This window comes from Siphateles boraxobius, unplaced genomic scaffold (assembly GCF_051911475.1).
Source record: "Siphateles boraxobius isolate OS27281-9 unplaced genomic scaffold, OSU_SipBor_1 68, whole genome shotgun sequence".
Classification (NCBI taxonomy): domain Eukaryota; kingdom Metazoa; phylum Chordata; class Actinopteri; order Cypriniformes; family Leuciscidae; genus Siphateles; species Siphateles boraxobius.
This window is the reverse complement of record NW_027509195.1, coordinates 8,642,342-8,670,272: the sequence shown is the minus strand read 5'-3', so window position 1 is coordinate 8,670,272 and position 27,931 is coordinate 8,642,342. Positions and strand designations below refer to the sequence as shown.

At 38.6% G+C, this 27,931-nt stretch overlaps 1 protein-coding gene across 7 annotated transcripts; it reads left to right on the top strand.

Moving 5' to 3' along the window:
* Positions 1–390: 390 nt before the first annotated feature.
* usp19 (ubiquitin specific peptidase 19) lies at positions 391–27,931 on the top strand. 7 transcript variants are annotated; one of them, XM_077214462.1, is made up of 26 exons: positions 391–819; positions 1,899–2,234; positions 4,939–5,070; positions 5,694–5,830; positions 8,275–8,781; positions 8,876–9,179; positions 9,305–9,461; positions 9,540–9,611; positions 9,713–9,828; positions 11,293–11,510; positions 11,603–11,795; positions 11,886–12,019; positions 12,139–12,297; positions 12,445–12,555; positions 13,124–13,234; positions 13,377–13,478; positions 14,450–14,590; positions 14,730–14,848; positions 14,965–15,108; positions 16,145–16,473; positions 16,552–16,668; positions 16,755–16,971; positions 17,730–17,882; positions 19,149–19,315; positions 19,400–19,575; positions 26,791–27,931. In XM_077214462.1, exons 2-26 carry the CDS (start codon positions 2,069–2,071, stop codon positions 26,929–26,931), a joined length of 4,323 nt encoding a protein of 1,440 aa, XP_077070577.1. In that variant the 5' UTR covers positions 391–819; positions 1,899–2,068; the 3' UTR covers positions 26,932–27,931. The 7 variants fall into 7 exon arrangements, with proteins under 7 accessions (XP_077070577.1, XP_077070576.1, XP_077070575.1 ...); XM_077214461.1 differs by having other exon boundaries at positions 11,287–11,510; XM_077214460.1 differs by lacking the exon at positions 26,791–27,931 and adding an exon at positions 24,106–25,039.

Here is a 27,931-nt window from a genome sequence, read left to right as displayed (position 1 = left end):
GAGAGAAATTATATGAAAAATACAGACAATTTATTTACCATTTTTGTAACATAGTTCATTATACATTTAAAAGACTTTAAAAGTCTCGTCTGCTCATCATGGCTGCATTTAATATTATAAAAAATAGGGGAGGGGGAAACACAGAAATATTGTGAAATTATACAATTTAAAATAACTGCTTTCTATTTTTATATATTTTTTAAAATGGCATTCATGTGAAGGAATAAATTTCATTTAAAATTTTTTAGCATCCTTCCCAAATCATTCTAATAAGTTGTGCTTCTTAATATTTTTGAGGAAACTGTGAGGCATTTTTTATTTAAAAAATTATAATTTCAAAAGAATAGAATTTATTCTGTTCAAAACAATAGTTTTCATCTGCGCATGGTTGTGAGCGCACAGGGACCAGAGCGTCCGGAAGTGGCCAGTGTGTGTTTGTGTGTGGAGCATGTTGGCGTGATCGCCGTCGCTACCCGGTTTTTTTGTTTGTTTTGTTCTCTAACAAAGTGTGAGTTGCAGAGCAGCGGTCGGCTCATAAAGTGAAGGACGGGCAACGTCTTTGTGTCTTTGTTTGTATTTACATCAGCTTGATTTCTGTTTTAACGCCACAGAATGGGTCCTGGTTAGGATTATTTTGGAAAATGGAAATAAAGAAGTATTGAGTTTGTAGGGGCGAGCTGATGCGGCTCAGGGGAGATCGGCGGCCCGCAGCCGTGTTCGAAGCCTGGTGCTGAATTAAGCAAGACTCGCTGAGGCTCCGCTAACGAAAGAAAGGACAAGGCGTTGCGACTCCTCATTTCAGAACAGCAACGAAACAAAGTAAGATTTCAACTAAACAAATGCTGTCATATCAAAATATCGTAAAATGCCCTCACTTCTCTTGCTGGTATGCACACTTTTGACAATACCGCACAACCCGACCTTGCGGGTGAAGTGTTCAGGCTCAGTAGAAGCTAACCGCGTGATTAGCTGGGCAGTCGGCGCAGCGCGATAGGCCTCGCGTCTCGGTTCCCTGTAACGGACATTTAGCTCGCTCTCCACACAACACGGCTAACCGGGATCTCCAACAACCAAACAACATATTTTAGATATGTCACACTTCATACAAATGATATTTAACAGCATTAGAACAAGGTTAACGTTAAGTGACAGTTTGTTGGTGAAATGTTTTGAGTTAAAGAGAACTTGAGTGTGGAATATAGTCGAACAGGCTAAGCTAGTCGGGTTAGCAGCCGCGGCATTAGCGATCACTGTGGGGGTTTAAGCTGCTTGAGTTTCCATGGATATCAATTTCTCGTATGACAACTGATATGGATAACAAAAGTTATTATAGAAATGACTGAAGTCAAAGATATATTCTTTTTCACCAGATTCATCATATATTGGGATAATGACATCGAAGTGTGAGGACACTGACAGTTACACTGACCGGTGTTGGTGGCTTGACGTTTAATGTTTTCTAATAAACATTCACTAATCAGTGTTCACTAATCAAAAAGTTTTATTTGAGCATTTGAGTGTCCGAGCACAACGTTTTTTTAAAATAAGAGGTTCTTTTTCCTTTTTTATATTGCCAATCAAATTCGAATCAATAAACATGAGAGCGAAAATAGAATATTATCATAACAAAATACACTTTGTTTAACATATTCAACAAATAGGAAAATAAAAAAATAGTGGACAGAGTTTTCCATTTGGGACATTTCTTGCATTTGATAAAAAGGCGATAATTCACAGTATTTATAATTGGAATACTCAGCATATTGTAAAATGTTTCAAGTCCTAATTATATCATATCGTGACTTAAGAATCGTGATAATATCGTATTGTTTGGGCCCCTGGGATTCCCGCCCCTACCACCTAACCCTTACATGCATGGCTGTTGTTTTTGTTTGCAGTCTCCCTCTGATTCTCTTCTGGGAGTGCTCTCACTTGAAACGCCGCCAAGATAGCTGGACCGGGCAGGAAACGGCCCAGCTCAGATCCAGATCCCTGTGGAAGCAGCTCCGGCAGCGGCAGCGGGAGCAAGGTAGGAGACGGCCGACCTATTAGCGCCAAGTGGCTGAAGATGGCCAGCAGCAGTACAGGACCCAGTGAATCGGGCCGGAGGCGAGGTCAGAGAGGACCTGAAGATGTGGTCAGCACCAGCAAGAAGAAGCAGAAGGACAGAGTCAACCAGGAGAGCAAGGAGGCCAAGCAGGCAGCCTCAGCCAACAGCACAGAGACCAGGAAAGGTGAGGAGTGGACATGGTTTGTAAACACTCAAATTAGGTCTGAATTTCTTTCTCACTCTCCTTTACCTCAATTAATTTAATCTTTTTCAGTTGTCCTTTTGCTTGGTGGTGCTCTGCCAGGTGTTAATCTTGGAACTCAAGCCATTGGTTGGGACCTACGCAGATATTTTAATCATATGCTTGGGCAAAAATATAGTGTGGGATAATTGTTTTACTGCAGTGGTAATTAATGTAACATGAACTGATAGAAAGCATCTGTGGTGCAGTGTCCTTTTGACTGTTCTAAAATGCAGGCTGGCCCATAGCTAGAGGTTAAAGTCATTAAAGGTGTAGTCCTTGTCCTGTTTTCATTTGCAGAGCTGGGATGATATAATCTGTTTGCGTGGTGTGGTAAACAGGGAACTGGGAAGTTAACAGACATTAACTCTGTAAAACGTACTGAACTTACGTAATTGTTCTGCTATGGTAGTCCCTATTGATTTAGCTTTGCCACTACTTTCTATTGCTAGCCTATTGAATTGGTTGTTGTGAAGCATTAGAAGTATTAGAAGCATTTAGTTGGTATTGTGAATCCAGTTTCATTGAGGCTGACATTTCTGATAATCATCTTATGATAATTATCTTTGAACAAAACAGACTGATAATGAAAGTTAAACTACAACAATAAGGGGATTTCGAATGCTGTGATCTCAGATGTTTTTACAGATATGTATAATTTCACATTGATGACAGCTGTTAAATGAGACTTATTTTCCCTGTTGGATGTTTATGTAAGTCCATAATAATTTGTTTGGTTAGTGATGGCTTTTCAATCATCAAAGTTATCATGTCCTTGGCATTCAGAAGAACCTTAATCTTAAAGTATATGGCGGCAGCTTCTTAGACTTTGTTGAATATACTTCAGTTGACCAGGCAAGAGATATACTGTATTGTTATTGCTTTATTACCGTTACAGATTGTTTTTGTTTAACTTTCCGATAACTGTAATGCAGGACTATTGTTTTATTTCTACTTTTGACTCTATAAGTAAATTAGTACTGTTTAAATTGTGATTTTCGTCAATGTTTTGCGCTAATTATTAAGCTGCAGAATTATGAAAACTTCTTTCTCCCACGGAATAAAAATAATAATTAATTTTGTCTTTTTATCCCACAATTCGGACTATTTTCTCTCACAATTGCAAGTTTATTTTCCGTAATTCTGAGAAAGTCAGCTCAGTTATGACGTTTTCTCGCAATTGCATGTTTATCTCACAATTCTGACTTGTATAACACTTATATAAATTCACAATTGTGTGAGGAAAAATGTCAGAATTGCAGATTATAAACTTGCAATTGTGAGAGAAAATGGTAATTGCACGAAAAAAGTAAATGATAAGCTAAAAAGTCGCTATTACCTTTTTTATTTTTTATTCAGTGGCGAAAACAAGCTTCCATGCATTTCTAACTTGAGAATTAATGTCTGATATTTAATAGTACTTGTTTGCATGAAATGGGAATTTTATCCTATCCGTTCATTAAATGCATGTTAGTGATCTTGAAGGTTTCATCCATGAATATGATTCTAATCTCTTTTTTTGACCTTGTAAGTTAATCAAAGTATCACAACTGCCTGACTTCTCCATTCATTTAATTTGCATAAAACCTGCCACTTTCTTACAGTCAACTGCAAGATCGTATTCAGATCTGCCTCCATCAAATCAAGAACCGATAGATAGAAAAAATCCCCTGCCCTACCTTTTTGTTGTTGTTGTTGAATAACCGGTTCACTCGTATTTACTTCACAATACAGAATCAAAACATTGACACATACATCTACTGGTAAAGTTTTCAGTTTACGATTACCATTGGTTACTGAGACACGTGACTACAGGTTTGACAAACGTACATTAGCTTTTTTTCTGTCTCAGTCTGCCAGCCTGTGTGTTTTGCCTCTGCAGTGCTGTGCTGAGTGCTGAAGTGTTGTAATCCAAGCCTGTGAGTCTCTGCTTCAGTAAAGAAGTGCTTTGTCAAGGTCAGGGGAGTGACTCTGCCTGGCACATGCATGAGAAGACTTCACTGCTCCCGAATTGGCCTCTCTACATGCATTCGATATGGGTGCGCCATTGTCTTTCTCTTGTTGAAATGTCATGTTTCAGAGCACCATCCCTACACAAACAGCGGGAGAAGTCTATGGACAGATGATTCCTGTCATGTAAGGGAGGCTCATGGGATACTGGCAGAGTGGAGATGACATCACGTGGAATAGAAACCCGGCTGTGGGCGTTGCGGCGTCTTCATGACCTTTTAGATCTGTGTGTCACAGTGAGAGAGAGAGAGTAAAGGGACGGGACTAGCTGTCACTTGACCCTGAAGCCTGATCCTTAGCGATAAACACACTCTCTTTCTCGCTCTTTCCTGCTCTCTCTGACCTGCTGGCTCACACGCACCTATATTAAACTCAATAACAGTGCAGTTTGCAATCGAAGGGAGTTGGGCTTTCTGCTATGACTGGCTATCAGATTGTGTAGCGTTATCATGAAATCAGGTTTGATTTTTGTTTTTAATTTGTAGCAACTTATTGTTTTCTCTGTACATAAATGTTCTTGTGTTTTGAAATGGAATAATACTTTTAATTAGAGTCAGGGTTTTCTTCAGTGATATTAGCCTAAGTAATGTGTTTGTAATGGATCCAGCTTTACATGAATGTACATTTTTCTGTGTAGATTTGTTTCTGGACTGGAAGCAGAATGCATATGAGGTGATTGTGAGGCTGAACTGTGGAGATGCTGGGGTGCTGAGAGTAGAAGATATCGATTCTGCTTTTTCCGATTCCGCCTGCCACATCCGCTTGCCGGGTAAGGACAGTATGTGTGCTTGTGGCCATCTTTAGTCTTTTTTTTGTTAGTGTGCTGTGCATGTATTTTTTTTGTTTTGTTATGAGTGTAATGTAAACTATTGTTTCAAAAGTTTGGGTCAGTAAGATGTTTTTCTTTCATTGAAGGAAATTAATACTTTTATTATTACATTTATAAAAAGAGGACATTTGTAATGCTTCAAAAGATTTATATTTCAAATAAATGCTGCTCTTTTGAACTTTCTATTCATCAAAGAATCCTGAAAAACAAAGTTTCCACAAAAATAGTAAGCAGCACAACACTTACATTAACATTGATAATAATAATAAGTGTTTCTTGAGCAGCAAAGCAGCATATTAGAATGATTTCTGAAGGATCATGTGACACTGAAGATTGGAGTAATGATGCTTTATGCACAGGAATAAATTAAATTTTAAAATGTATTCATATAGAAAACAGTTATTTTAAATTTTAATAATATTTCACAATATTACTGTTCTTACTGTATTTCTGATCAAATAAATGAAAAGCCCAAGAGACTTCTTTCAAAGACATTAAAAAATCCTACCAACCCCAAACTTTTGAACAGTAGTGTATGTATTGTGATGTTTGTGTGTTCTCAGATGGCCGTGAATGGAGCTGTCATCTCCACGAAGAGATTGAAGCCTCCTGCAGTAAATTGCTTTATAAGGAGAAAACAAATGTTCTGCAGCTTGTCATGCACAAGAAGATCCCCCTCAACACCTGGCCCAACTTTGCTGTAAGAACACCTACTCACTCTTTTTTGCATTTTTTCTTTTGTTGACCATCCTCATTTTAATTTTTTTACACTTCCCACTAATTTAACCTATTTTTTTGTTTTGTTGGGAAGATACAGCTGCCATTCTTTACAAAGAAATTATGTACATTTTTAAAAACTAAACTTGTCTAATCTAATGCAATTTCTTTATTCGTCTATTTAGACTTCCCTTTTTAGGGTGTTTAAAAATGTCATTAATGAAATTTATGGTTTTAAGGTTTTTAACAAAAATTTTGCAAAAAAAATAATATTTAATAATCAATATTTATTAGCAGAATATTATAAAATAAATAAATACAATATATTTGTTATATATTGTATAACAAATATATACAGCTGCTACTAGTCGACACTGAAAACAATAGTCGATTACATGAGGAAAAAATACACAAGATGTTCAGCGTCGCTGCAAAATTTTTCCATGATCATTAATATCACGACATTCACTTCATTTACTTACACACCTAAAAACACTGAGACATGGCGACCGGCGGCGCTGCATGCGGTGGCTCTGAATCCACTTGATGACAAGAAAAGAAAGCATTTTTTGCGTGTGCAAATTCGTTATTTAATGCGTTATGCGCGCTCATAATTGAAGTTTTTGCAAGCGCGCCTCTGTTCATGGTTGCATAGCAACGACAGATGCCACGGGAGAGCAAGCTCTTGCGGAAAGGAGAAAGCGGACTTTTTTTCCTTTTTTCTTTTTTTAAAGATTATTTTATTAATAAAAAGTTAAAAAGAACATCATGTAATAATGTTTCACAATATTAGCCTACTGTTTTTTCTGTATTTTTGATTAAATAAATGCAGTCTAGATGAGCATGACTTCTTGAACTCTAGGCTATGTAAGCTAGTCGCCTTTTAAACTAATTAAAAGTTTAATTTGGACTTTAATGTTCAAAATGTCTACAGGATAAATTAAATGAAAGTACTGGTTACATGATGTATATAAGTGTTAAAGTGTGTTACAGAAAAAAAGATCATTAGTGCAGGTGAGGGAGGAAAGAGACCTCAAGGGAGAGACCATCATTTTCCCCCTATCAATTTCTACTTTATAGCTGAAAATTAACACAAAAGAAAAACATGATTAATCCTGTCTAAAACTATAAAATGAAGGTTTCTGTTTGTGACCAGTTCAAGGTACGTGCTGGAATAATCATGCCTTGAATCTGTTGATGGTATGTAATATTGTTTATCTCAAAATGTCCATTTCTAGCCACAAAACTTGCCAGAAGTCGTGGTTTAAGGGGTTATTTAAAAAAAAATCTTCCGGAGATGCTTGTCCCCGGACAACCCCCTACCCCATACCCCCCACCCCCTGACAACCAACCCCCTCACAATCTTCGGCCCGTGACAGCACCACTGCTGGAAAAATTTCTAGGGGAAATGCCGAATTTGTAGTTTTACTGTTACGGTGAAGAGCAGGGCGTGAGCCGTGGAAACGGAGTGAGGCCTGGCGTGAGTGTTAATGAAAGTCACTGAGGGCTGCACCAGTCTGGAGTCCCAGGAGCTTTGAAGGATAAGAGGAGGAGTGACGGCAATGAAAGACCAGGCCTGGGACATTTAAGTTGTTTTGTCTCTGTATGAGCAGCAGTTGGCTATGAAGCGCCTGCCATTTACTTTCGTAAAACGTTTCAAATTTCTGTTTACCGTTCACTGGTTCCCACGTCTTCTCTGCGCCTTGAACTTTGTTACATTTTTATATTTAAAAACATTTTAAATAGCACATTAAAATAAAACACTTGGAAAAGCAATACCTTAAGAGGTAGGGTCTTATCTTTTTATTTTACCTCTGATGCGTTTTCTTCGTGTCAGTCACGGATGACGCTCAAGATATGACGCTCAAAAAACGAACGAGGTGTGGGAGTATTTTGAATTGGAAATAAAAATGTTTTATGATATCTGTGCCAAAATTTCACTGGAGCCATGCATAACCATGTTTAGGACATGCACTTTCCATCGCATCTTCACTTTAACTCAGAAAAAAAATCTGAATCAGAATGAGCTTTATTCGCTATGTGTGGGGCGTTTAGCAGCATTTATTATGGGATTTTACTGTTTGATTCATAGATTAAGTGCTCAAATGGATAATATAAACACAAGTCTTTTAGAGGGGTTCTTACTTTTAGAATAGTCGGACTCGGTTACAAAGCTTTCATTTAAACGGCTGTCAAATTAGTCGATGCGCACATTCCTAATATAATTCTGATAGCATGATATGGGTCAGATAAGTTATTAGGATGATTAGAAAGTTTGAAAGTTACAGTTATTCCTTTTGGTCTGAAAGAGAAATGTCAGAACTGTGTGGCCATGCACACACATGCAGCTTTGAGCATTCATGAATGTTTTTCTAGTCCGAGATCCCTCAGACAAGCTTTATTTGTTCATGTTCCCCCATTAAACAGAACAAGAAAAAGACTGAAGCAGTGAACATCCTTACAGAGATTGGCAGCAACGACCAGGAGTCAACCATAGGGCGGTCTGAAAAATCTGGCGAAACCATTGAAAAAATGCCCCCAGTGACTTCTGCTGAGCAAAAACGAGGTAAACCCGACCGAGGGTTGAAACGAGGGATGAAAGGCAAACAGGTGGAGCTCACTGAGAGCACAGGCGTGAAGGCGGCAGAGATTAAATCAAGTGATAAAGTAGACCCGATTAATGAGCCCAGCGCAAAGCGCACCACACGACCCTCTAGAAACACAAAGGATCCCCCTCTAGCTCCCTGCTCCTCGAAGGAGTCTCAATCCAAACAAGCAGCTGATGGCAAGACACACACATCAGCTGTAAGCAGTGGTGCCTCTTCATCTAGCAATGCAAAAGACAACAGGGCTCAGATGCAGGTCAAAGGTCAAGCATGCCAGGCATCGCAGGGAGTGAAAGGAGTGGACAGGAGGCCAAAAAGCAATGCTCAGGTGAGACTAAACCCGAAAATGAAAACAATCAGCAGGAAACAGAATGGTGGAAAGAGTCTCACATCCTGTGGTCCGTCTTTTGTGTTGTTTACAGGTTGAAGCAGATGATAGCAAGATTGCTTCCTCCGTGTGTGAGCCAAAGGTGACGCAGCAGGAGAGTTGTTCTTCTCCCGTGCAAACAAGTTCTGAAAAAATAGCATCAGATGAGACCGAGGAAAAGAAGCCAGAGGCTGATACCCAGATCCCTAAAATGCTTCCATCTCATGATTCAGGGTCTGGAGAGCCTGTTTCAATATCCTCAAAGAGAGAAGAGTCTCCCCAGAAGAGCTGCTCAGAGGAGAAGAGAGACAAGTCCAAGGAGGAGCCACATGGAGGGAACCATGAGGAGGATACAGGAGGTCAGTTAAGAACATTTGTAATATACTGTGACACATCATTTTTCATAAACATAAAAAAAAAAATCTTACTGACCCAAAACCTTTGAACCTTTTTTTTCTCTCTCTCATGACTGATGTGTGCTAAGGTCCGGAGCCGATGGTGAACTTGAAGTTTGTGAAGAATGACTCGTATGAGAAAGGGACAGACCTGATGGTTGTTAACGTCTACTTGAAAGAAATTTGCCGGCAGACCTCCAGGGTGCTGTTCAGGGAACAAGACTTTACTCTTATCTTCCAGACCAGGTGAGAGATTCATCTGCACACATGAGTTTCCTCATGAGTAACTCTTAAGTTTCCATTAATTGTTAAATCTTTCCACAGTGATCCCAACTTCTTGCGCCTTCATCCGGATTGCGGACCAAACACTGTCTTTAAATGGCAGGTAAAACTCAGGTAAGATTGTCTCATGGGCATCCTAATCTCCGTCGATCCACTACTAGTCAAGAGTGCTTTCCTGAGGGTTCCTCATTTGGTTCCATCTGCTGATGTTTCAGGAATCTAATCCAGCCAGATCAGTCCAGCTATGCCTTTACTCCGTCCCGAATCGACATCACACTGAAGAAAAGACACAGTCAGCGCTGGGGGGGTCTTGAGGCCCCTGCCACACAAGGTCTGCTGCCTGGATTCTCTTTGCTTCTGAACAGTCTTTTACAAACATTAAAACATTTACATTATTTCATGGACATGAATTTGTCTACATTTCATGATGTCTTACATCACCAAAGTGATAGCTGCCTGAATAGTGTGTCCATGACTAAAGGCCCGTTCACACAAAGGACGTTTACAATAAAGATATAGTTCTAAAAATCGTTCTCAATATTAAAGAATAGCAGAGTTCACACAACATCTATAACAATATAGAGAAACGATATCGTTGGGATCACTTTCTGGACGATTGTTTTCCCAGCTGTTGAACGATAAATCACTGACAGCCAATCAGAATCCATTCTAATTTAAGTGCTCGCGCTTTTAAAATGGCAAATTTAAAAGTTAATCGGAGAGGTCCATAAAAAATCCACCACTGTTTGACAAGTCAAGCCCGTTTTCAAGAGAATGGATATGGAAAACAATCGTCCATACCCTCTGAATAAACGGTGAGAAGTATTACCTCAGGTATCCAGTGCTCGTTTCAACAACATTGTGTTGCTTCCTTTGAAGTTGCTGTGAAAAAGACTAGATGTTGTTTTTATTCTAATATATTGACTACGTCAGCTAAATTCACTGTTAGATTATTAGAGCGATTACACTAGCTTCATTCAAAACGTAGCATGCTAAGGACATGTACACACTTTGAAACTGCAGCGCGTGAGCTTGGAACAGACCATTATCGTTTGTTGGTGTGGATGCTAATATAGTTATCGTTATCTTCATAGTTTTCGTTCTTAGTGTGAACGGGATTTAAGGCTTGGCTAAATTAGAACAACTGGACCCATGATCTTTTCTGAGAGCTGTGATATGTGTAATAGCACACATGTTATTACTGTGGAAAAGCTGGACTGTTTTTGTTTACATGCTGAAATGAGGGAACCAGTCAAGAAAAGGAATGTGACTACAGGGAGTGATCTAGTAACTAGATACGAGCGTGAGACTTCTTGTGTTTATGCCAGGCTCCTGACCCACACTGCTCTACATAACCTTCTCTCAAATTTAACTACAACTTCAATATTGCGATTTACTAGGGCTTTGCCAGTCCGATTATATATACATTTTTATATAGTGATGCATCTCAAAATTAATTGCATCATTAGGTGGTTTCCAATACCCAGCCTAACTTTACAAATTTAAGTTCTAATTATTCAGTTGCGGTTATGTTATAACAATATATACACTACAGTTTGAGACAAAAGATTTTTATTTCAAATAAATGCTGTTTTTTTTTTTTAAATTTCTATTCATATAAAAATCATGAAAAAATGTGTTCAAAATCATGGTTTCCACAAAAATATTAAGCACAAGCAGTACAACTGTTTTTAACATTGATATTGATAAGAAATTGAAGATTGAAGCAATGACTTTTAAATGCTAACCATAAGCTCCTTTGTCTATTTTCTGTGGTCTGTTGTTTAAGGTGCAGTGGGGGGCGCCAAGGTTGCTGTGCCCTCCAGCCCTTCCACACTTGAGAAGACTCAGCCAGGAAGCAGCCAGCATGCACTTCCTGCTAAAGAAGAACCACGTGTGGGAGAGGAGAAAGCCAAACCCCCTCGAGCCCCAGAGGACTCCGGCCTGGATGCCGTGTCCCCTCGCTCAGTCCAAGAACAAATGTCCCTCAAACAGGAACCAACTGTTTCAACGGTACTATAGCAGACAATAAGGAATGTGTCATCATGTTCATGTAACTGGTCTCAAGCCTGTTAGGTATGACTTGTCTTTTCGTCTGTCCACAGCCCAAGCCCACCTGCATGGTGCAGCCCATGACTCACACTCCTCCTACAGGCAGTGAGAGAGCTGAAGAAGTGGAGGAGAAGAAGGTGTGTCTCCCTGGCTTCACTGGACTGGTCAATCTGGGAAATACTTGCTTTATGAACAGTGTGATCCAGTCCCTCTCCAACACACGGGAGCTCAGGGATTATTTCCACGGTCAGTGGTATTTTCATTGAGAATTGATACTTTTCATGTGGTTATGTATCTTAACCAGCTATGTATTTTTGTGGTGTTTATTGTTTTCAGACAGGGCGTTTGAATCAGAGATTAACTGTAATAACCCATTGGGCACGGGTGGACGACTTGCCATTGGCTTTGCTGTTCTACTTCGAGCACTGTGGAAGGGCACTCATCATGCATTTCAACCCTCCAAATTAAAGGTATCCATGCAGAAACAAAACTGTCCTGTTATAAAATATCTTGTAGTTTTCCATATGTGATTATAAAAAAAAAATTAAAAAAACATAATGACCGGGTGTTGTTTTATTCCTCTTCATAGGCTATAGTTGCTAGTAAGGCAAGTCAGTTTACAGGCTACGCGCAGCACGATGCTCAGGAGTTTATGGCTTTCTTGCTGGATGGGCTGCATGAGGACCTGAACCGCATTCAAGACAAACCATATACAGAGACTGTTGACTCAGACGGCCGTCAGGATGAAGTGAGTTCTTGATTTTTTTCTCGAAACATAAGTTTTACAATCGACAAATGTAAGCATTCTCATTATTATTGTCAAGATTTAATCTCTGCACTGTATCAAGTATGGTTACAAATCTGCTGAACGTAGTTGTTGTTTATTGTTTGGCAGGTTGTTGCAGAAGAGGCATGGCAGAGGCATAAAATGAGGAACGATTCATTCATTGTTGACCTCTTTCAGGGCCAGTACAAGTCAAAGCTGGTGTGTCCAATGTGTTCTAAGGTAATGCATCAAGAGCAAAACAAGACCTATGGATTAGGGTGACCAGATTTCTCATGGTGGAATAGGGAGAGGGTGGACGGGGTCCTATGCTATTAAATGTTTATTATTTTTGATGATGTTGGGCAAATGATGTCCAGTATCTGGTCAAGTCAAAATATATTTATATAGCACAATTTATACAGGCAAGCTGACCAATGTGCTTTACATAACAGCAAAAAATTAAAATTAAAATACAAATTACAGATTATTAAAAGCAATTGAGTAAAAATAGGTTTTCAGACGTGACATGAAGATTGAAGATTGTCAGATGCAGATCTAACATGAAAAGGCAAACTATTCCATAATGTAGGGCCCACAATCGCAAAGGCACAATGACCTGTTTGTTTTAATCTGAACTGTGGGATAGATAAAAGTTTCTGTGTCCCTGACCTAAGACCTCTGGAGGGATTGTATTGCACTAATACCTCAGAAAGGTAGAAATTAATAGCACTATTAGCAGTATGGTTGTGGGAGTTTACCCATTTGTTATTTCTTTCTTTCTTCTTCTTCTGTTTTTTTTTTTTTTTAGGTTTCCATAACCTTTGACCCCTTCCTGTACTTGCCTGTCCCTCTACCTCAGAAGCAGAAGGTGCTGACTGTTTTCTATTTTGCTAAAGAGCCTCACAAGAAACCAGTTAAGGTAAAAACAGCATAAAAATCTGAAGTTCCTTAGCAAGCCTGTGCATGAAGGGCTTAATCTGTTCATTTTTTATTTAGATGGGCATTCTCGTTTTATTAATATTTGATATAAAACATTTTCCCTTTGCCAACCATTTGTGTAGTTTTTGGTCAGTGTGAGTAAAGAGAACTCAAGCACGACTGAAGTTCTGGATTCAATATCTCGCAGTGTGAGGACCAAACCAGAGAATCTGAGGCTGGCAGAGGTATGATGATTCTGTTCTGAACCCTTCATATCTGCTCTTGTTTGATCCTTGTTTTATGGCAAATTATCTAGAGGCAAATTTGTGTTTTTTTTACTACTATATAATGCTCCAGAAACATGTCTCACATATTAATTTACACATGAGCAATATAAATAAACAGTTGTTATTTAATTACTAAATTACGATACATGTTGTTTGTATTCTAAAATATCTAGAGTTGATTTGGAAAATATGCTGGTGTGTATGGCTGCTCGATTATGGTCAAAATCATAATTATTTTTGTCAATATTGAAATCTTTATTAACACGATTAGTCACTGAAAACATCAATCATTTATAGATTTTTTCCCCCTACAGTAGATGCCACATTCTAATGATAACTCCAAAACAGTCAACATTTCAGTCAACAAAATAATTGTTTTTACTAAATATTTCCACATTTCTTTATTATTTTTGATGGCTTATATTTCTAAACATTAGTTCAGTTATGTGATAATATAAGAGAACACCAGATCATAATACAATGTTAATATTTTTTGTTTTGTTTATTAGCCATCATTTTTTTTCTTTTAATGAAAAATCCTTTAAATGTTGTCAATAATTTTTTGTCTTGTTTATTGATGTTAGTCAATTTTACTCTGACTAAAATGCCATTGAATTCATGCTTGAGGAATGCTCAAGGAAATCCTAGACATTATTGATCGATTGGGTTATTTGAAAATCTATAACTGTTCTTTCTGATTTTTCTTCTCCAAAAAACATTACTGCATTGTTAATATCTTGCTTGTCATTTTTGTCCACAGTAACATTGCAAAACAGAATGTGCCACAATATTAGTTTCGTCTTGATTGTCTTGTTTTCATAATCGTTGGAAGCCAGAATCGTACCATATGACCATAAATGACCATAAAATTTTATTAATTACGACTTGTGATATTCCTAAATTTTGTACGTCATTATATTTTCTCTCAGGTGGTGAAGGGTAGGTTCCACAGAATCTTTTCACCATCTCAATCTTTAGACACCGTCTCGTCCAGTGACCTGCTCTTGTGCTTTGAGATGTTGTCTAAAGATCTCGCCAAAGAGAGGGTGGTGCTGCTGAAAGTCCAACAGGTACACCATTTCCATCACTTATGTTTTCAGCTTTTTTCCCCCCTTAGGTTTTGTGGGTTTGTGTCAGCATTGAAGTATTTGTTGTTTTTTCTCTTGCTATGATTTCATGTATTGATTGTGTCTTGGTATTAATCTTCAGAGACCTCAGGTTCCTAGCATCCCAATCACAAAGTGTGCTGGCTGCCTGAAGCCTCCTGCCTCTGACGACGAGAAGCTCAAGCGATGTACTCGCTGTTACCGTGTTGGCTACTGCAATCAGTGAGTTTCCATCTGTTCATTAGAAGCATGTGTTGTACTGGCTCTGAGATCACGCTTAGGATTTAGAGACTATGTATTGTCTTAGTTGGTGTTAAGTTTCTTTCCTCTGATTACAGGGCCTGCCAGAAAAACCACTGGCTTAATCACAAAACCATGTGCCGGCCCAATGTGGAGAATATTGGACTGCCGTTTTTAATAACTGTGCCTGAGTCTAGGCTGACCTACACCCGCCTCACACAGCTTCTGGAAGGCTACTCCAGGTATAATTACACTAGATTCAGAAATAATTTCTCATTTGTGCATTTTGGTAATTGGGTCAGCTTTAGAAGTAAGGGGAAGTTTACACGACACCATTTTCAAATTAAAATAACAAACCTTTTATGCATTTTAGCCCATCATTTACACCACAGTGGCAATCTGGAGGCCTGGAAATGCAAACTTTTAAAACGGGTTTCAAAGTGCAAGTTTTTGAAAACGATAGCATCATCACCTCCATGTAAACAACAAAAATACACATTTGTGAATACACTCATATATATTATGTGTTCAGTCTACAGGCGCATTGTGTTTCTTTTCAAATTGACATCGCCACCTATTGGCCATGGCAGCATAATAGTGTTTTTAATCGTTTTCGCAGATCTGTGTGAATGGGATTTTGACAACATTGTCGTCCGTACACGAAAAAATTAATTTATTTATAAATTGTTTATTTGTCTGTATATTCCATAGCATTTATTTTTAATATAAATGTATACTTTATATTTTTGATTGCATTTTTCTGATCATTTTGTATTTGTATTCATTATAGCAATTATTTATGTAATTTATGTATAAATTACTTATTTGTCTATTAGCATTTTTTTGTTTTCATAGCATTTTTTTATATTTTTAGTTTTATACAATTTATACATTTGTATTTACTTATTTTATAGAATCAAGAATAATTTTATTTTAATTTTATATAATTTTATTTGTCTAGTTGTAGAATTTATTGGTGACTTTTTTTTATAAATGATTATTTTTTAGTTTATATCAGTTTTATATTTTATATACTTATTTTTATGAAAATAATTTTGTTATATTTGTGATAACATTTTATAGGATTTTTTAATTTGTCTGTGTATTTATTATAGCATTTACTTATAAATTATTGAATCGTATTATTATTTTTATTAAAATAATACATTTGATTAAAAGCGTTTCATTAAGTAATTTTAGCAAATAGATTGGAGTGTGCTGACAAAAAGAAAAACTAGGAACCAGCAGCACTGTGTAACCCTTCATTTCTATATGCAGGTACTCTGTCAATGTGTTCCAGCCACCTTTCCAGTCCGGTAGGACGTCCCCAGAGGCCAGCCTGTCCCGTGTTGACCTGACCTCCATGGCGAGCAGTGCTTCAGAGTTTCAACAGCAGGAGGAAGAGCTGTCATCTGCAGGAGAAGCAGGAAACCTAGGGGAGCAGGGTGATTCTGTCACAGCCCCGCACACGGAGGCCGTGTCTACCCCAGATGGGGACACCCTCTCCACACGCACCAGTGACTCGGGATGCTGTGAGCTTGCCACCAGCTCTCAAGATTCTTTGGTGGAGAAAGAAACATCATGTGAAAAGGCTATTAAACCTGAAGGTATGTTGCTCTAAAGCTCTTTGCTAAAGTCTTTGTTTTTTGTGGAGGAAAAGTCCATCATTGTATGTTCATTGGTAGCTATAGTGACTGGGTATCAGCAGCCTTCAGCAGAGTCTGGAAGTGGAAGTGCGTCTCAATTCTACATCACCATTCTGGCAACAAACCAAAAGGAGGACAAAAAACTTGAGGACAAAGGTCAGTCAGAGGTTTTTGGATGGATGAGTTTTTTAAAATGCTTGTGTTAGAGAAGCATATCTTCATCATCTTGGCGCCACCTACAGGTGATGCGGTACTGGAGCTGCCTGATGACTGCACGCTGGAGCTGGTTTGGAAGAACAATGAGCGGCTGAAGGAATATGTACTGGTGCGCTCTAAAGAGCTGGAGTTTGATGAAGACCCGGGCTCTGCTACGGAGACATCCAGGGCAGGACACTTCACCTTAGAGCAGTGCCTGAACCTCTTTACCAAACCTGAGGTGCTGGCTCCTGAAGAGGCATGGTACGGACACACACGTCAAATTACAAACTCTTGAAGCATGAAGTGCAGTTAACAAGGTGTTTAATGTGCCCCATTATGCTTTTTCGATTTGATTCTGAACTGCCGAAACGGATCGTCAGCAATTCCAGTCTCACTTTGGTACAAACCTACATAGTTTTGTAACACATTTGCATAGTGCCAGCTTATAGTCTTCATTGGCTGCTTGCGATCTTCTTTGACCTGCCCTCAAGACATTCTATTTGTAGCAGAGGCCTTGAAAAGTTTTGTTTCTGTTTTTAGAGAATATGCAGTTTTCTCTAAAGCAAATCGACTTTGCATGCACTTCCAAAGGATGAGGACTCGGGCTTGAATTGATACTGTAAATCCAATGCCATTGTTACTGTTTGTATCACTGTGTAGAAGTGCTAAGGAAACCTTCCAAAGCTAAAATTCCGATATATAATGGTCATTTTGTTTTCAATCACGTGCTGTTAATGGTAGATCAATCACAACAGATCTAATCAGTCAGAGCAGGATCTCAGAAAATAGGGGTTTAGAGAGACTGGATCCATGATTGAACCGTTTCAGACACTGTGAGAAAAGAGGGGATGCATTCAATGTCAAAACACACTTTCATTTTCTCCTAATATACATTGTAGCATGTAAACCTATTGTTGAAGAAACAAAATTAGAAACCTTTAATATAGCATAATAGGGGCACTTTAAATGGCATCATCAATGTTATTGGCCCATTTAAATCTTCTTTTGTTGTGGTTCAGGTACTGTCCTAAGTGTCAGCAACACAGGGAGGCCTCTAAACAGCTGCTGCTTTGGCGCCTTCCCAACGTGCTCATCATCCAGCTTAAGCGCTTCTCATTTAGGAGCTTCATATGGAGGGACAAGATTAATGATATGGTTGATTTCCCAGTCAGGTACACTCAAAGTCTAACAGACATTCACTAGCACAGAGGTGCAAAAGTTTTGGGTCTGTAAGATTTTTTTAAATGTTGTTGAAAGTCTTTTATGCTCACCCAGGCTACATTTATTTGATCAAAAATACAGTGAAACAGTAATATTGTGAAATATTACAATTTGAAATAACCAATTTAAAATGTAGTTTGTCTATGATGGCAAAGCTGAATTTTCAGCAGCCATTACTCAAGTCTTCAGTGTCACATGAAATCAGTCAGATTCATTCTTATTTTCTGCTCAATAAACATTTCTTATTATTGATCTAGTTGAAAACATATATATTTTCCAAGATTTTTTGATGAATAGAACATTGAAAAGACTTACATTTATTTAAAATAGAAATCTTTTGTACAATTATAAATGCCTTTACTGTCACTTTTAAACCAGTTTGATGCATCCTCGCTGAATAAGTGTTAATTTAGTTTAAAAAAACAAAATCTTACTGACCCCAAGCCAGTGTTATTTTAGTATGATTGAGATACTATTATAGTTTTTACTAATATTTTGAGTTGGTTTTATTTATATATATATATATATATATATATATATATATATATATATATATATATATATATATATATAAAATGTCTAATTTTTTATGAAAATTGCTATACAAATAAATTGGAATATGTTATGAATGGTTGAAACAAGTTAGTTAGTTATTTTGATACAAATTTAAAATTTTGAAATGCATTAATGTTAATATTGTTGATAATGTTACTTAAAGGTGCTCCTAAGCGATGTCGGGTGACGTCACTTCTTGTTGACGTTTAAAGTATTGTCAAACAAAACGGAGGCTAGCTACACCCTCTCTCCTCCTCATCCGCGCACTAACCCCCTAAACCCCTCCCCAAACCCTTCTTGTCGGTTATTGGCTGGAACAGTTTGTTATGTTTCGTGGTGCGGGTTAGCCCAGTTTGTTTTTGTTGCTGTTTTTGGAACCTGGGGTGTCTGCAGAGACCGTGTTTTTTTTTACAGTGTGTTCAGGGACAGGCAGCTAGCGGATAGTGAGGATATGTTTGCTGTATGTGACAAAAAATGTTTTGGCCTAAAAAACGCATGACATCGCTTAGAGCACCTTTAATGTGGCATCTCTGTTGTTAGAAATTAATCCTGATAGTTTAGGTGAAGTTTAAGGGTGGTATGAACTGTGACTGTCATTTAGCTGAATAGTTTTGGATTGGCTATTAGATGTTTCACCAGAAAGATTTTTCTGTTCTCATCAGAAACTTGGACCTGAGTAAGTTCTGTATTGGTCATAAGGGTGACATCCAGCAGCCCCCTATCTATGACCTCTACGCTGTGATTAACCATTATGGCGGAATGATCGGAGGACACTACACGGCCTACGCTCGTCTTCCGAGTGACAAGAACAGCCAGCGCAGTGACGTTGGTACGTGTGAGCTCTTCTATCTCAATAACATTTCACCAGCTGTGATGTGAAACCTCTAACTGTATGTTTTTTTTACTGTTTCAGGTTGGCGTTTGTTTGATGACAGCACAGTGACGACGGTGGAAGAGAGTCAGGTGGTGACACGTTACGCCTATGTGCTGTTCTACCGCCGCAGGAACTCTCCAGTGGAGAGGCCATTTCACTTGCTGGGGCCCCTTGGCGCCGAATCCTCTGCTGCAACTGGTGGTGCTGCCAGTCAGGTGAGCTCAGCACCTTCTCATGTCACCGCAGCCCAATGGAAAAACATTTAATCTTAGTAGAGCGGCTATATACTTGTTCATTAAAGTTGCAAGGGATTGGGTAATGTTCCTTGTGGTTTCTCAACATTAAAAAAAGGCTATTTCTCCATTTGTCATTTTTTAATTAGGTGTCTCTCATAAATGCCCAGACCCCATCAGGGCCCGTATTCACAATACATTTTGTCTTACCACTTAGAGTTCTCCTAAATGGAAAAGTTTATAAAGTATTTAGTTAAGAGTTTTCTCTTAAAACCTATTCACAAAGCTGCTGACCAACTTTTACTAAGGAATAGAGAGAAGTCTTAAAGGGATTCACCGAAAAATTCAAATTAGCCCACTCACCCTGAAGCCATCCTAGGTGTATATGACATTTCTTCTTTCAGACGAATACAATCGGCGTTATATTAAAAAAAGTCCTGGCTCTTCCTAGCTTTATAATGGGGAGTCAATGGGTTTTTTTGTTTTTTGAAGTCCATCAAAGCGCACCGATCCCTGATAAAAGTGCTCCACACAGCTCTGGGGGGTTAATAAAGGCCTTCTGAAGTGAAGCGATGCGTTCGTGTAAGGAAAAAAATTTATATTTAGAACTTTATCGACAAAAATAACTAACTTTCGGCAGACGGCCGTACGCAAGTCGTCTTACACCAAAAGAGTAACACTTGACTATGTATGATGTAGGAGTAGAGTTTAGTAGTTTTGACGCCTCTTGCGGTTCAAACAAACAGGGCTGGGCAACCGCATTCGTCATTACGTTTTGCGTCAAGTTCAAGGGTTAGTCTTTCGCCGTAAATCGATGCGTACGGCTGTTTGCCGGAAAAGCACAGCCGAGAGCCGACTCACGTAGTTATCTCGACAGTTTTCCGCATCCCTCCGTAACCCCGTTCCTCACTCTGGCTTGGGGATACGGTGAAGAATTCTGGGTTTAGGCTAAACTCTGAGTTTCCGAGCTCGGAGCCTTCGATCCCCTTGGACAGCACGCCAAATACGCTTATTATATTTTTTTTACTCCTTTCGATTTGTAAGTGTGAACTTGTGAAAACAACTGCCACAGGTAATTGGACCATATTTATGTATTAAAGATTTACTTTTGGCATTTTATCGTATATTAAAATCTATAAATCAAAATATGTATTGCATTTATGAAAAAAAGGTTCATCACCCAAGGCTCTATCACTCAGTCCCTCCAGAAAAACATGATTATGTGATCGCATCATTCAATGCATAATCAGCCAAAGTCCGCATATTTATAATCCCCGCATTTTCGTTGCAAAAAACTCACATATATCTTAGCAGAAAGTTGAAAAATGTTGCGTTTACTTGACACAAGAACAGCCAATTTCCCCTGTTGCCATGGGAACGTTTTGAAGTGATGCAATTACGTGACGTGAATATCATTGAAAAGCTGTAAAACAGGAAGCACACATTTTATTTTTTATATTTTATTAATTCATTTTTACAGAAGTTGTAGCATATACCATTTGTAAAGCTACAGAACTTGTTTGACTCATCAATGTTTTGTAAGTTTGAGCCATGTGTTTATTAAGGTCTGAAATAAAACAAGATGAGAACTTAGATATTCCCAGCACTTTCTTTGATGTAGTATGCTTGCTTATCATAGAAAGTAATAAGAAATGACTCTTTACATTAAGGTAGTAGCCTAGTGAGGACAGGGTGTTGGGGAATCCCTTTTTTTTCTATCTTTTTCATCAAACCGCAGTTTTTGCAAGTTCCCGCAATTTCATTCGCATAAAAAATGCGATTGAATATGCGGGATATTTATGCAATTTTAGGAAAACGTGCCGCATAATCAAGGATTTTTGCCTACAACAATCACAAAAAAAAACTGCATTTTTCTGGAAGGACTGATCACTATTGCCTCAATGATGTACAGTGTCTTTGGTGGATTGCTGAAGCGGATTGCCCATTATTTTTAAGAGTTTCTCCTAAATTGGCAAGTTAGGAGCTACTTTTTAGCCTTAAGATGTTCTGTGAATATGGCCTTTGATGATTATAATTTAATTAGCAGTTTCATGAGGGATTATTTTCACTATGATGTTCTGGAGTACAATCACCTTGTGAAATCTTCAGAGTCGCGACCAATGGCGCTTTTCCGCTGCATGGTATGGCTCACTTTTGGGGGGTTTTCCACTGTACTACCTAGTACCTGGTAGTTTTTTTTTTTAGTACCGCCTCAGTAAAGGTTCCAAGTGAGCCGTACTGATACTAAAATGTGACGTGTAAACTGCAGATCACTGATTGGTCAGAGAATCGTCACTACCAGCGTCATTGGAATTGCAACACGAGACCCCAAACCCAAACAAACTTTGTCTTGCAGTGAAAAACATCCACATGCGAAGAATCAAGAGCTCCTTTGATCCTTTGTTGTGTGTTTGTTTGACACATTTGCAATGATGTCACTGCAGTAGAGGTGGTACAACTATAAAGATCAGTCTATAATAACACACACTTTAAGCGGTACTAAACTGCAGTGGAAAAGCTAACTTAAAGGGTAACTAAACCCCTGGTCAAAGCCTGACTCCACCCACTGGCAATATTTGAAAAATGCTGGAAAAGTGGGCAGAGCCCAGCGGAGATAGAGGCGACGAACCGAGGGCGGAGCTGAGCGGGGGGGCGTGCACCTGAGACCTGCAGTGACAGCTGCTGTCAAACTAGCTAAAATGGAGTGACGCAAGTAGCTTTGCAACAGAGCGGTCATTTGAAGTCGAGAACTTTTCTCCCCCACCTTCACCTGAAGTGGAGGAGGGTGAATTGTCTGTGGACACCAGCTCAAACTGTGGTCTTAACTCCCGCATCGCGATCGGCATCCGATTATTCTTATATTCAGTCATTTTGAGGTAATTTTTTCCAGGATTATTATTACTGTTACGTTCATTATATTTTGCTGCTATGTGAAAAAAATAATCAGCAAATCGCGCCGGCGCGTTTGTCGACACCAGAGGATTAATTAACTTTAGCCTAATAAGAAGGAACATAAATTGTGATTAAAAACATATGCTCACTCACATCATGACGCCGCTGCGGTGGTGGAGTTCATGCAGGAAGAGGTATGAAGAGCAGCGTTTGGCAGCGCGAGCTGTGGGGAGAAGCCCATTTCCACCTCCGTTGCATTGGAGAAGCAATCCCACATAAAATGCAGGTTGCACACTGGAGCGATATGCGAGATTAACTACCTAGGCTACACAAAATAATCTAAATAACTATATAAATGCTATGCTAACTATATGCTAATATATATCTATCCGTTTTCAATACTCGTAATTCCAACTCCTGACTCGCTACAGTAGTTTTGACGGAAACAGATGAATTTATACCAGGGGCTGCCAAGGGCGTGGTGAGCTCGCACCAAGGGCGTGACAGAGTGACGTCAGAGAGTATTCTACGTCAGAGAGTACCCCTACAGCAGGAGCTTTCCGTTTAACCTGAAGAGGGCAGCACTCAGACGTTTTTACACCATATATGTGAAAATTAAAACACTTTATACCCAAATGTCAAAAAATTTACTCAAATCAATGAACAGCATTTATGAAGCTCCATTCTTACAGATAAGTAACTAAAAAAAGTTGTTTTAGTGTTTAGTTACTCTTTAACAGTGCTGTGCCATGCATTGGAAAAGCGCGATAATAGATTACGCATAGAGCATAACTGTGATTAAATGAGTGGATTTTCATGGATTGTGTTAGGATCTCATTACTTTTTTCTGATGTTTTCTATTTGTTCGTAATTGTTGTGCATTTCAAAAAGTAAAAGTATTCAGCAGTGAAATTTAAACCTAGGTTTCAGTAATGAGTAAACATTCGGTCACATTAGTGATATTTCAGCAAAATTGAATTTGCTAAAAAGGTCCAATGACAATAGTGCAGTGATGTATGAAGCACCGCTCGCACAAGTCACTTTCAACCAAGCAGCTTTCTGTTGGTCAGCACAGCAAATTTGCATGGGGAACTTCTTCAGCCTCACGCGAAACTCCCAAACGCACAGATTCCTGTTGAAATGACTGGATTTCGCCTGTGAAATTTCCAACAGTAAATTTGACCACACCTTAAGAAGTTTCTTCACATCTTGCTCTCTGCTCAGTTGAACGCATGACTGACCGTCACAAAACTTTGAGGTCAATTTGGTAACACCGGGCTCATTATATGATTGATAAGGAGGCACACATGATCTAAGTTAGTCCATCCTTAAAGTTTGAACTGATTGTTTATGGGTGCATCTTGGGAAACATTTTGCCTTTAATTTAGTAGCTGCGTCAGTTACAGGGTGTGTACCTTGATTTAAAAAAGCTGTGACTTGAAAATTCTACTTTTGGAATCTACTCTTTGCATGCTAATCTGCTTATTCATCCACCTGAGTGTGTGAGCACCATATGAAACTGGAGCAGTGAGCTCTCTGAAAGTGTATTTGGTGTTCTACGGTGTAATGATGAGGCAAGGCCCTTTCCCAGAAGCTGACACAGGTTTCCGCCAATCGCAGGCGTCTCTGATATGGCAGGAACTGGAGGAGGATGAGGAGGGGCAGCGAGAGGCCTCTTTTCGGAGCCTGTTTCGCCCTGGTCTACGTGGAAGAAGAGCCAGGACAAGGCTGGAGGAAGACGAAGAGGAGGTCAGGAGAGGCCATTCTCACCGCAGACGAGATGGCATCTCAGATTACTGTGACGGCGAACGCCTGAGTTATTTCATCCTGGGCACTGTGGCTGCAGTCCTAGCATTGCTGTTCAACCTCATCTATCCTTTGTTACACTGGTCCAACTGGGCTTGATTTACTACTCACTGCAGCTGCAGACCATCAGTACAAATATTTGCACTTTAAACTGATTGTACTGAAAGTCATGACTTTTTTTTTTTATGGCAACTTTAATGTTATTTAGCTTGGGAGTCACACAGCCTGATATAGCAATGCCAGTAAAGCCAGGATATTTCTTTTGTCCCATTTCAGTTGTTTTACAGCATTGTACAGAATGTTTAAAAAATACTCAGGAAAATACCAATAGCAGTTAAAAGATCTTTATTTGCTGCTTCCTCTTTAGCCAGACTTGAGATTTTATTTAAGCTGTATGACTAACCAATAAATCAAAACTTAGTATTAAAGGGATAATCCAAATTATTATTTTTTACTCTCATGTCATTCCAAACCTAAATGACTTTCTTTTTTATTCAGATCTCAAAAGAAGATATTTTTAAGAATGTTTTGGTTCCCTTTGACTTCCATTGTATTTTTGTCCATACAGTGGAAGTCAGTGGGAACTGAAACTGACATTCTTCAAAATATCTCTGTTCAAACATGTTTAGAAAGAATTTTCATTTTTGGATGAACTGACCATTTAATGCACAGTTCAGCATTGTGTATCAGCTATGTTTTCAATATAACTTAATTGCCTTAATAAACAGCATAATGGTGGTATTTTAAATGGTGTGATTTTAAAGTCAACATGAATTAAAAAATAATTAACTCTAGTTACAGTTGTGGCCTAATGGTTAGTCGGACCTGGGTTCGATTCTCAATACCGGCAGGAAATGACTGAGCAAGGCACCTAACCTCTAATCGAATGCAAATGGCTGCGCTCTGCGTGTGTGTGTCTGCGGTTTGCAGTGCTCCTAATGTGTTTGCACTAACTTGGATGGGCTCAATGCAAAGGACAAATTCCATGTATGGGTTACCATACTTGGCCTTCACATCACTTTACTCACTTACTCTAATGCAATTTTCTGGTCTTATGCATGAATCAGTGCATACTATTTTCCAGATTTTTTTAATATATATATATATATATGCACACATTATCTCACAAAACTGAATACACCCCTCACATTTCAGCAAACAAAGAACGCTAAGGAGTTGAGACTTACAATTGTTGCTTTTTCACAGGTGGATTGTTTGCTGAAATGTGAGGGATGTACTAATTTTTGTGAGATACTGTGTGTATGTATGTATATACTGCGCAAATATATATATATATATACATACATATATATAAAATATTTTTTTTATTTTGTTTGTTTCAGTTGATAAATAATTTTGGCCAATGGCTAGATAACAATTTAGACATTGTTTTAGCAAACTTATTCATTCTGACCCCAATCTGTATGTAATGCTAACAAACCAATCATTTCCAGGGGATGAAATCAGATCCTGTCTTGCGTTGTTTCCTTTTCTTGTTTAGTATGTCATCTAAAAGTAAAATGAGCTGTGTGTGCTACTATTTCATGTTCACTTTAGGTTGGTGGAGTCCTATTTTTTGTATTTTGGGGTAAATCCTGCTACCTCATTTTATGGTTTCATGTTCTTTTTTGTTAGATTTCTTTTAGTTAATTATTTTATTTGTATTTACTCATTTTAACCACTAAATTAATTTTTTTTTTTTTTGCCAAAGTTTTTCACTAGTCTGGCAAGAGGTTAGGATGTTTTATTTAAAAGTAGGTTGACTGATAAGCGTTTTCTAAATCAGCAAGGCAGGTCAACTCAGTACTGTACTTCTGTACACAACTAGGGAAACCAGTGAGGTTTTCTGTACTTTGATCCATTGATTCAAAGCCTAGTTGCACATGTTGTAAATTGAGATGGGATCCAGATATTGTAAGATGAATGGTACTGCGGTTTGTGGGTAATGTGGCAGTTTCCACAGTCTCAGGGAGTCTGGGCTATATTTACTCATGTAGACGTCCACACTACAAAGCCTAAAGACATTTAGCTTCTTTGAATGCCTCAGCTCGGGACACCATGACCCAAAACAATACCATCAGATATTATCGTACCTCGTTAAAGGTCACGGGTCATTGTGGGTGTTCCTGTTTGAAATCTTACTGGTTCTAATTTAAGGATAAATCTTTGATAAATGGCACAGGACTACTTTATACATAATGTATGTAATCGTATTTAAGCAGTAATTGAATGTTTGGGTAAGTGATTTAAATATAATCTTAAAATGATTAGATGTTCGTGTTATTTATGATGCTGCACAAAATATCCCAGCAATAATTGAGACCACTCTAAATGCGGCTCAATTGTTATAGTGCCTGTACTATGCTCTTCACCACCAATAAATAATTCAAAATGACCCGGTCTTGAAGTCACTGATCTTTTGACTTGGCTGTTGGCGTTCATGTACTCCGTTCAGACAATGCCTAAAGTTTCTCTCTATAACGGTGGTTTATTTTACAGGCTTCTAGCCAGACACTGTTTGGGACAGACCTGGACCCAGACGGACCCCCTCAGTTGAGCACGGAAGTGACCTCTGAGATGTATGCACACTCTGGAGAATGTGCCGCCCCGTCCTACAGCAGCATGGAAGAGGTGGATTGAAACTTGACCCAGTCAAGGAGACTTGCTTCCTCAAAAATAAATAAATAGACTTTAATGCTCACAAGTGGATCTAGCATGGCACCGGTGCTCAAGTTTTTTTATTTACATTAGCAATGTGGAGGAAAAAAATGCTGGGTGTACATTTCCAACACACTTTGGAAACGTCCAGTTAAATGGCCTGAATGTTCTGATGACATACAGTAACCTGATGCTTAAAATAAAGACTAATCCTCAAACACTTTCACAAGGAATTTTGGAAGGTGTACACATTTAAATAGTCATAAGAGGAATCGTACAGATCTGTAAGGTTTTTTTTGTTTGTTTTTTTGTTTTTATGTACATGTGAACATTTTAACACCTAGAAATTCTGCCATTCACAGTGTCCCATGATAGGTTTCTAATACAATGTTTCTTGCTTGTATTTACACGAGGTGTTACTTTAAGAACCCATCAATGAGTGAGATCAACATGGTTTGTTTGGATGCACAGAAGAGTTTTTGTTTTCCTCACTGGAGTGTTGCCTGGACTGATCTGTTTCTCTGCAAAGAGTCTGGAAGTGTTGTGCAAAACTATTGCGTGTGTTATAGGTGAAGTTTTAAGTGTTGAACAGGACGAGGACAAGGCAGATTGTTTGGAGGGCTTTTTTTCTCTCACACTCTGGCCATTACCACACTTGATGTCCTGTTCTTTCTTTCTCAGACAATCCAGTGATTGAAAATTTTCTTTTTGTTTTATGCCATGTAAGATCTTGTGGAAAAGCAAAAGCTTGATTGGCTGAGATGCATGTTGACCTACAATAGCCCTAGTAGTACAATGTATCATATACCATCTCTTTTGTCCCCTAAGTTTTGAGTGGATTGTCTTGTTTCCCCGTTCCTTGTTTTCGTATTGGACTGCATAGTAAGCGGGGACTGTTGGTTTGATCGTAAGAATGCTGCTGTGAATAAAACAGATGGTTAATATAAATAAAAGCCTTTTTGCGTAACAACCTTAGATGAAA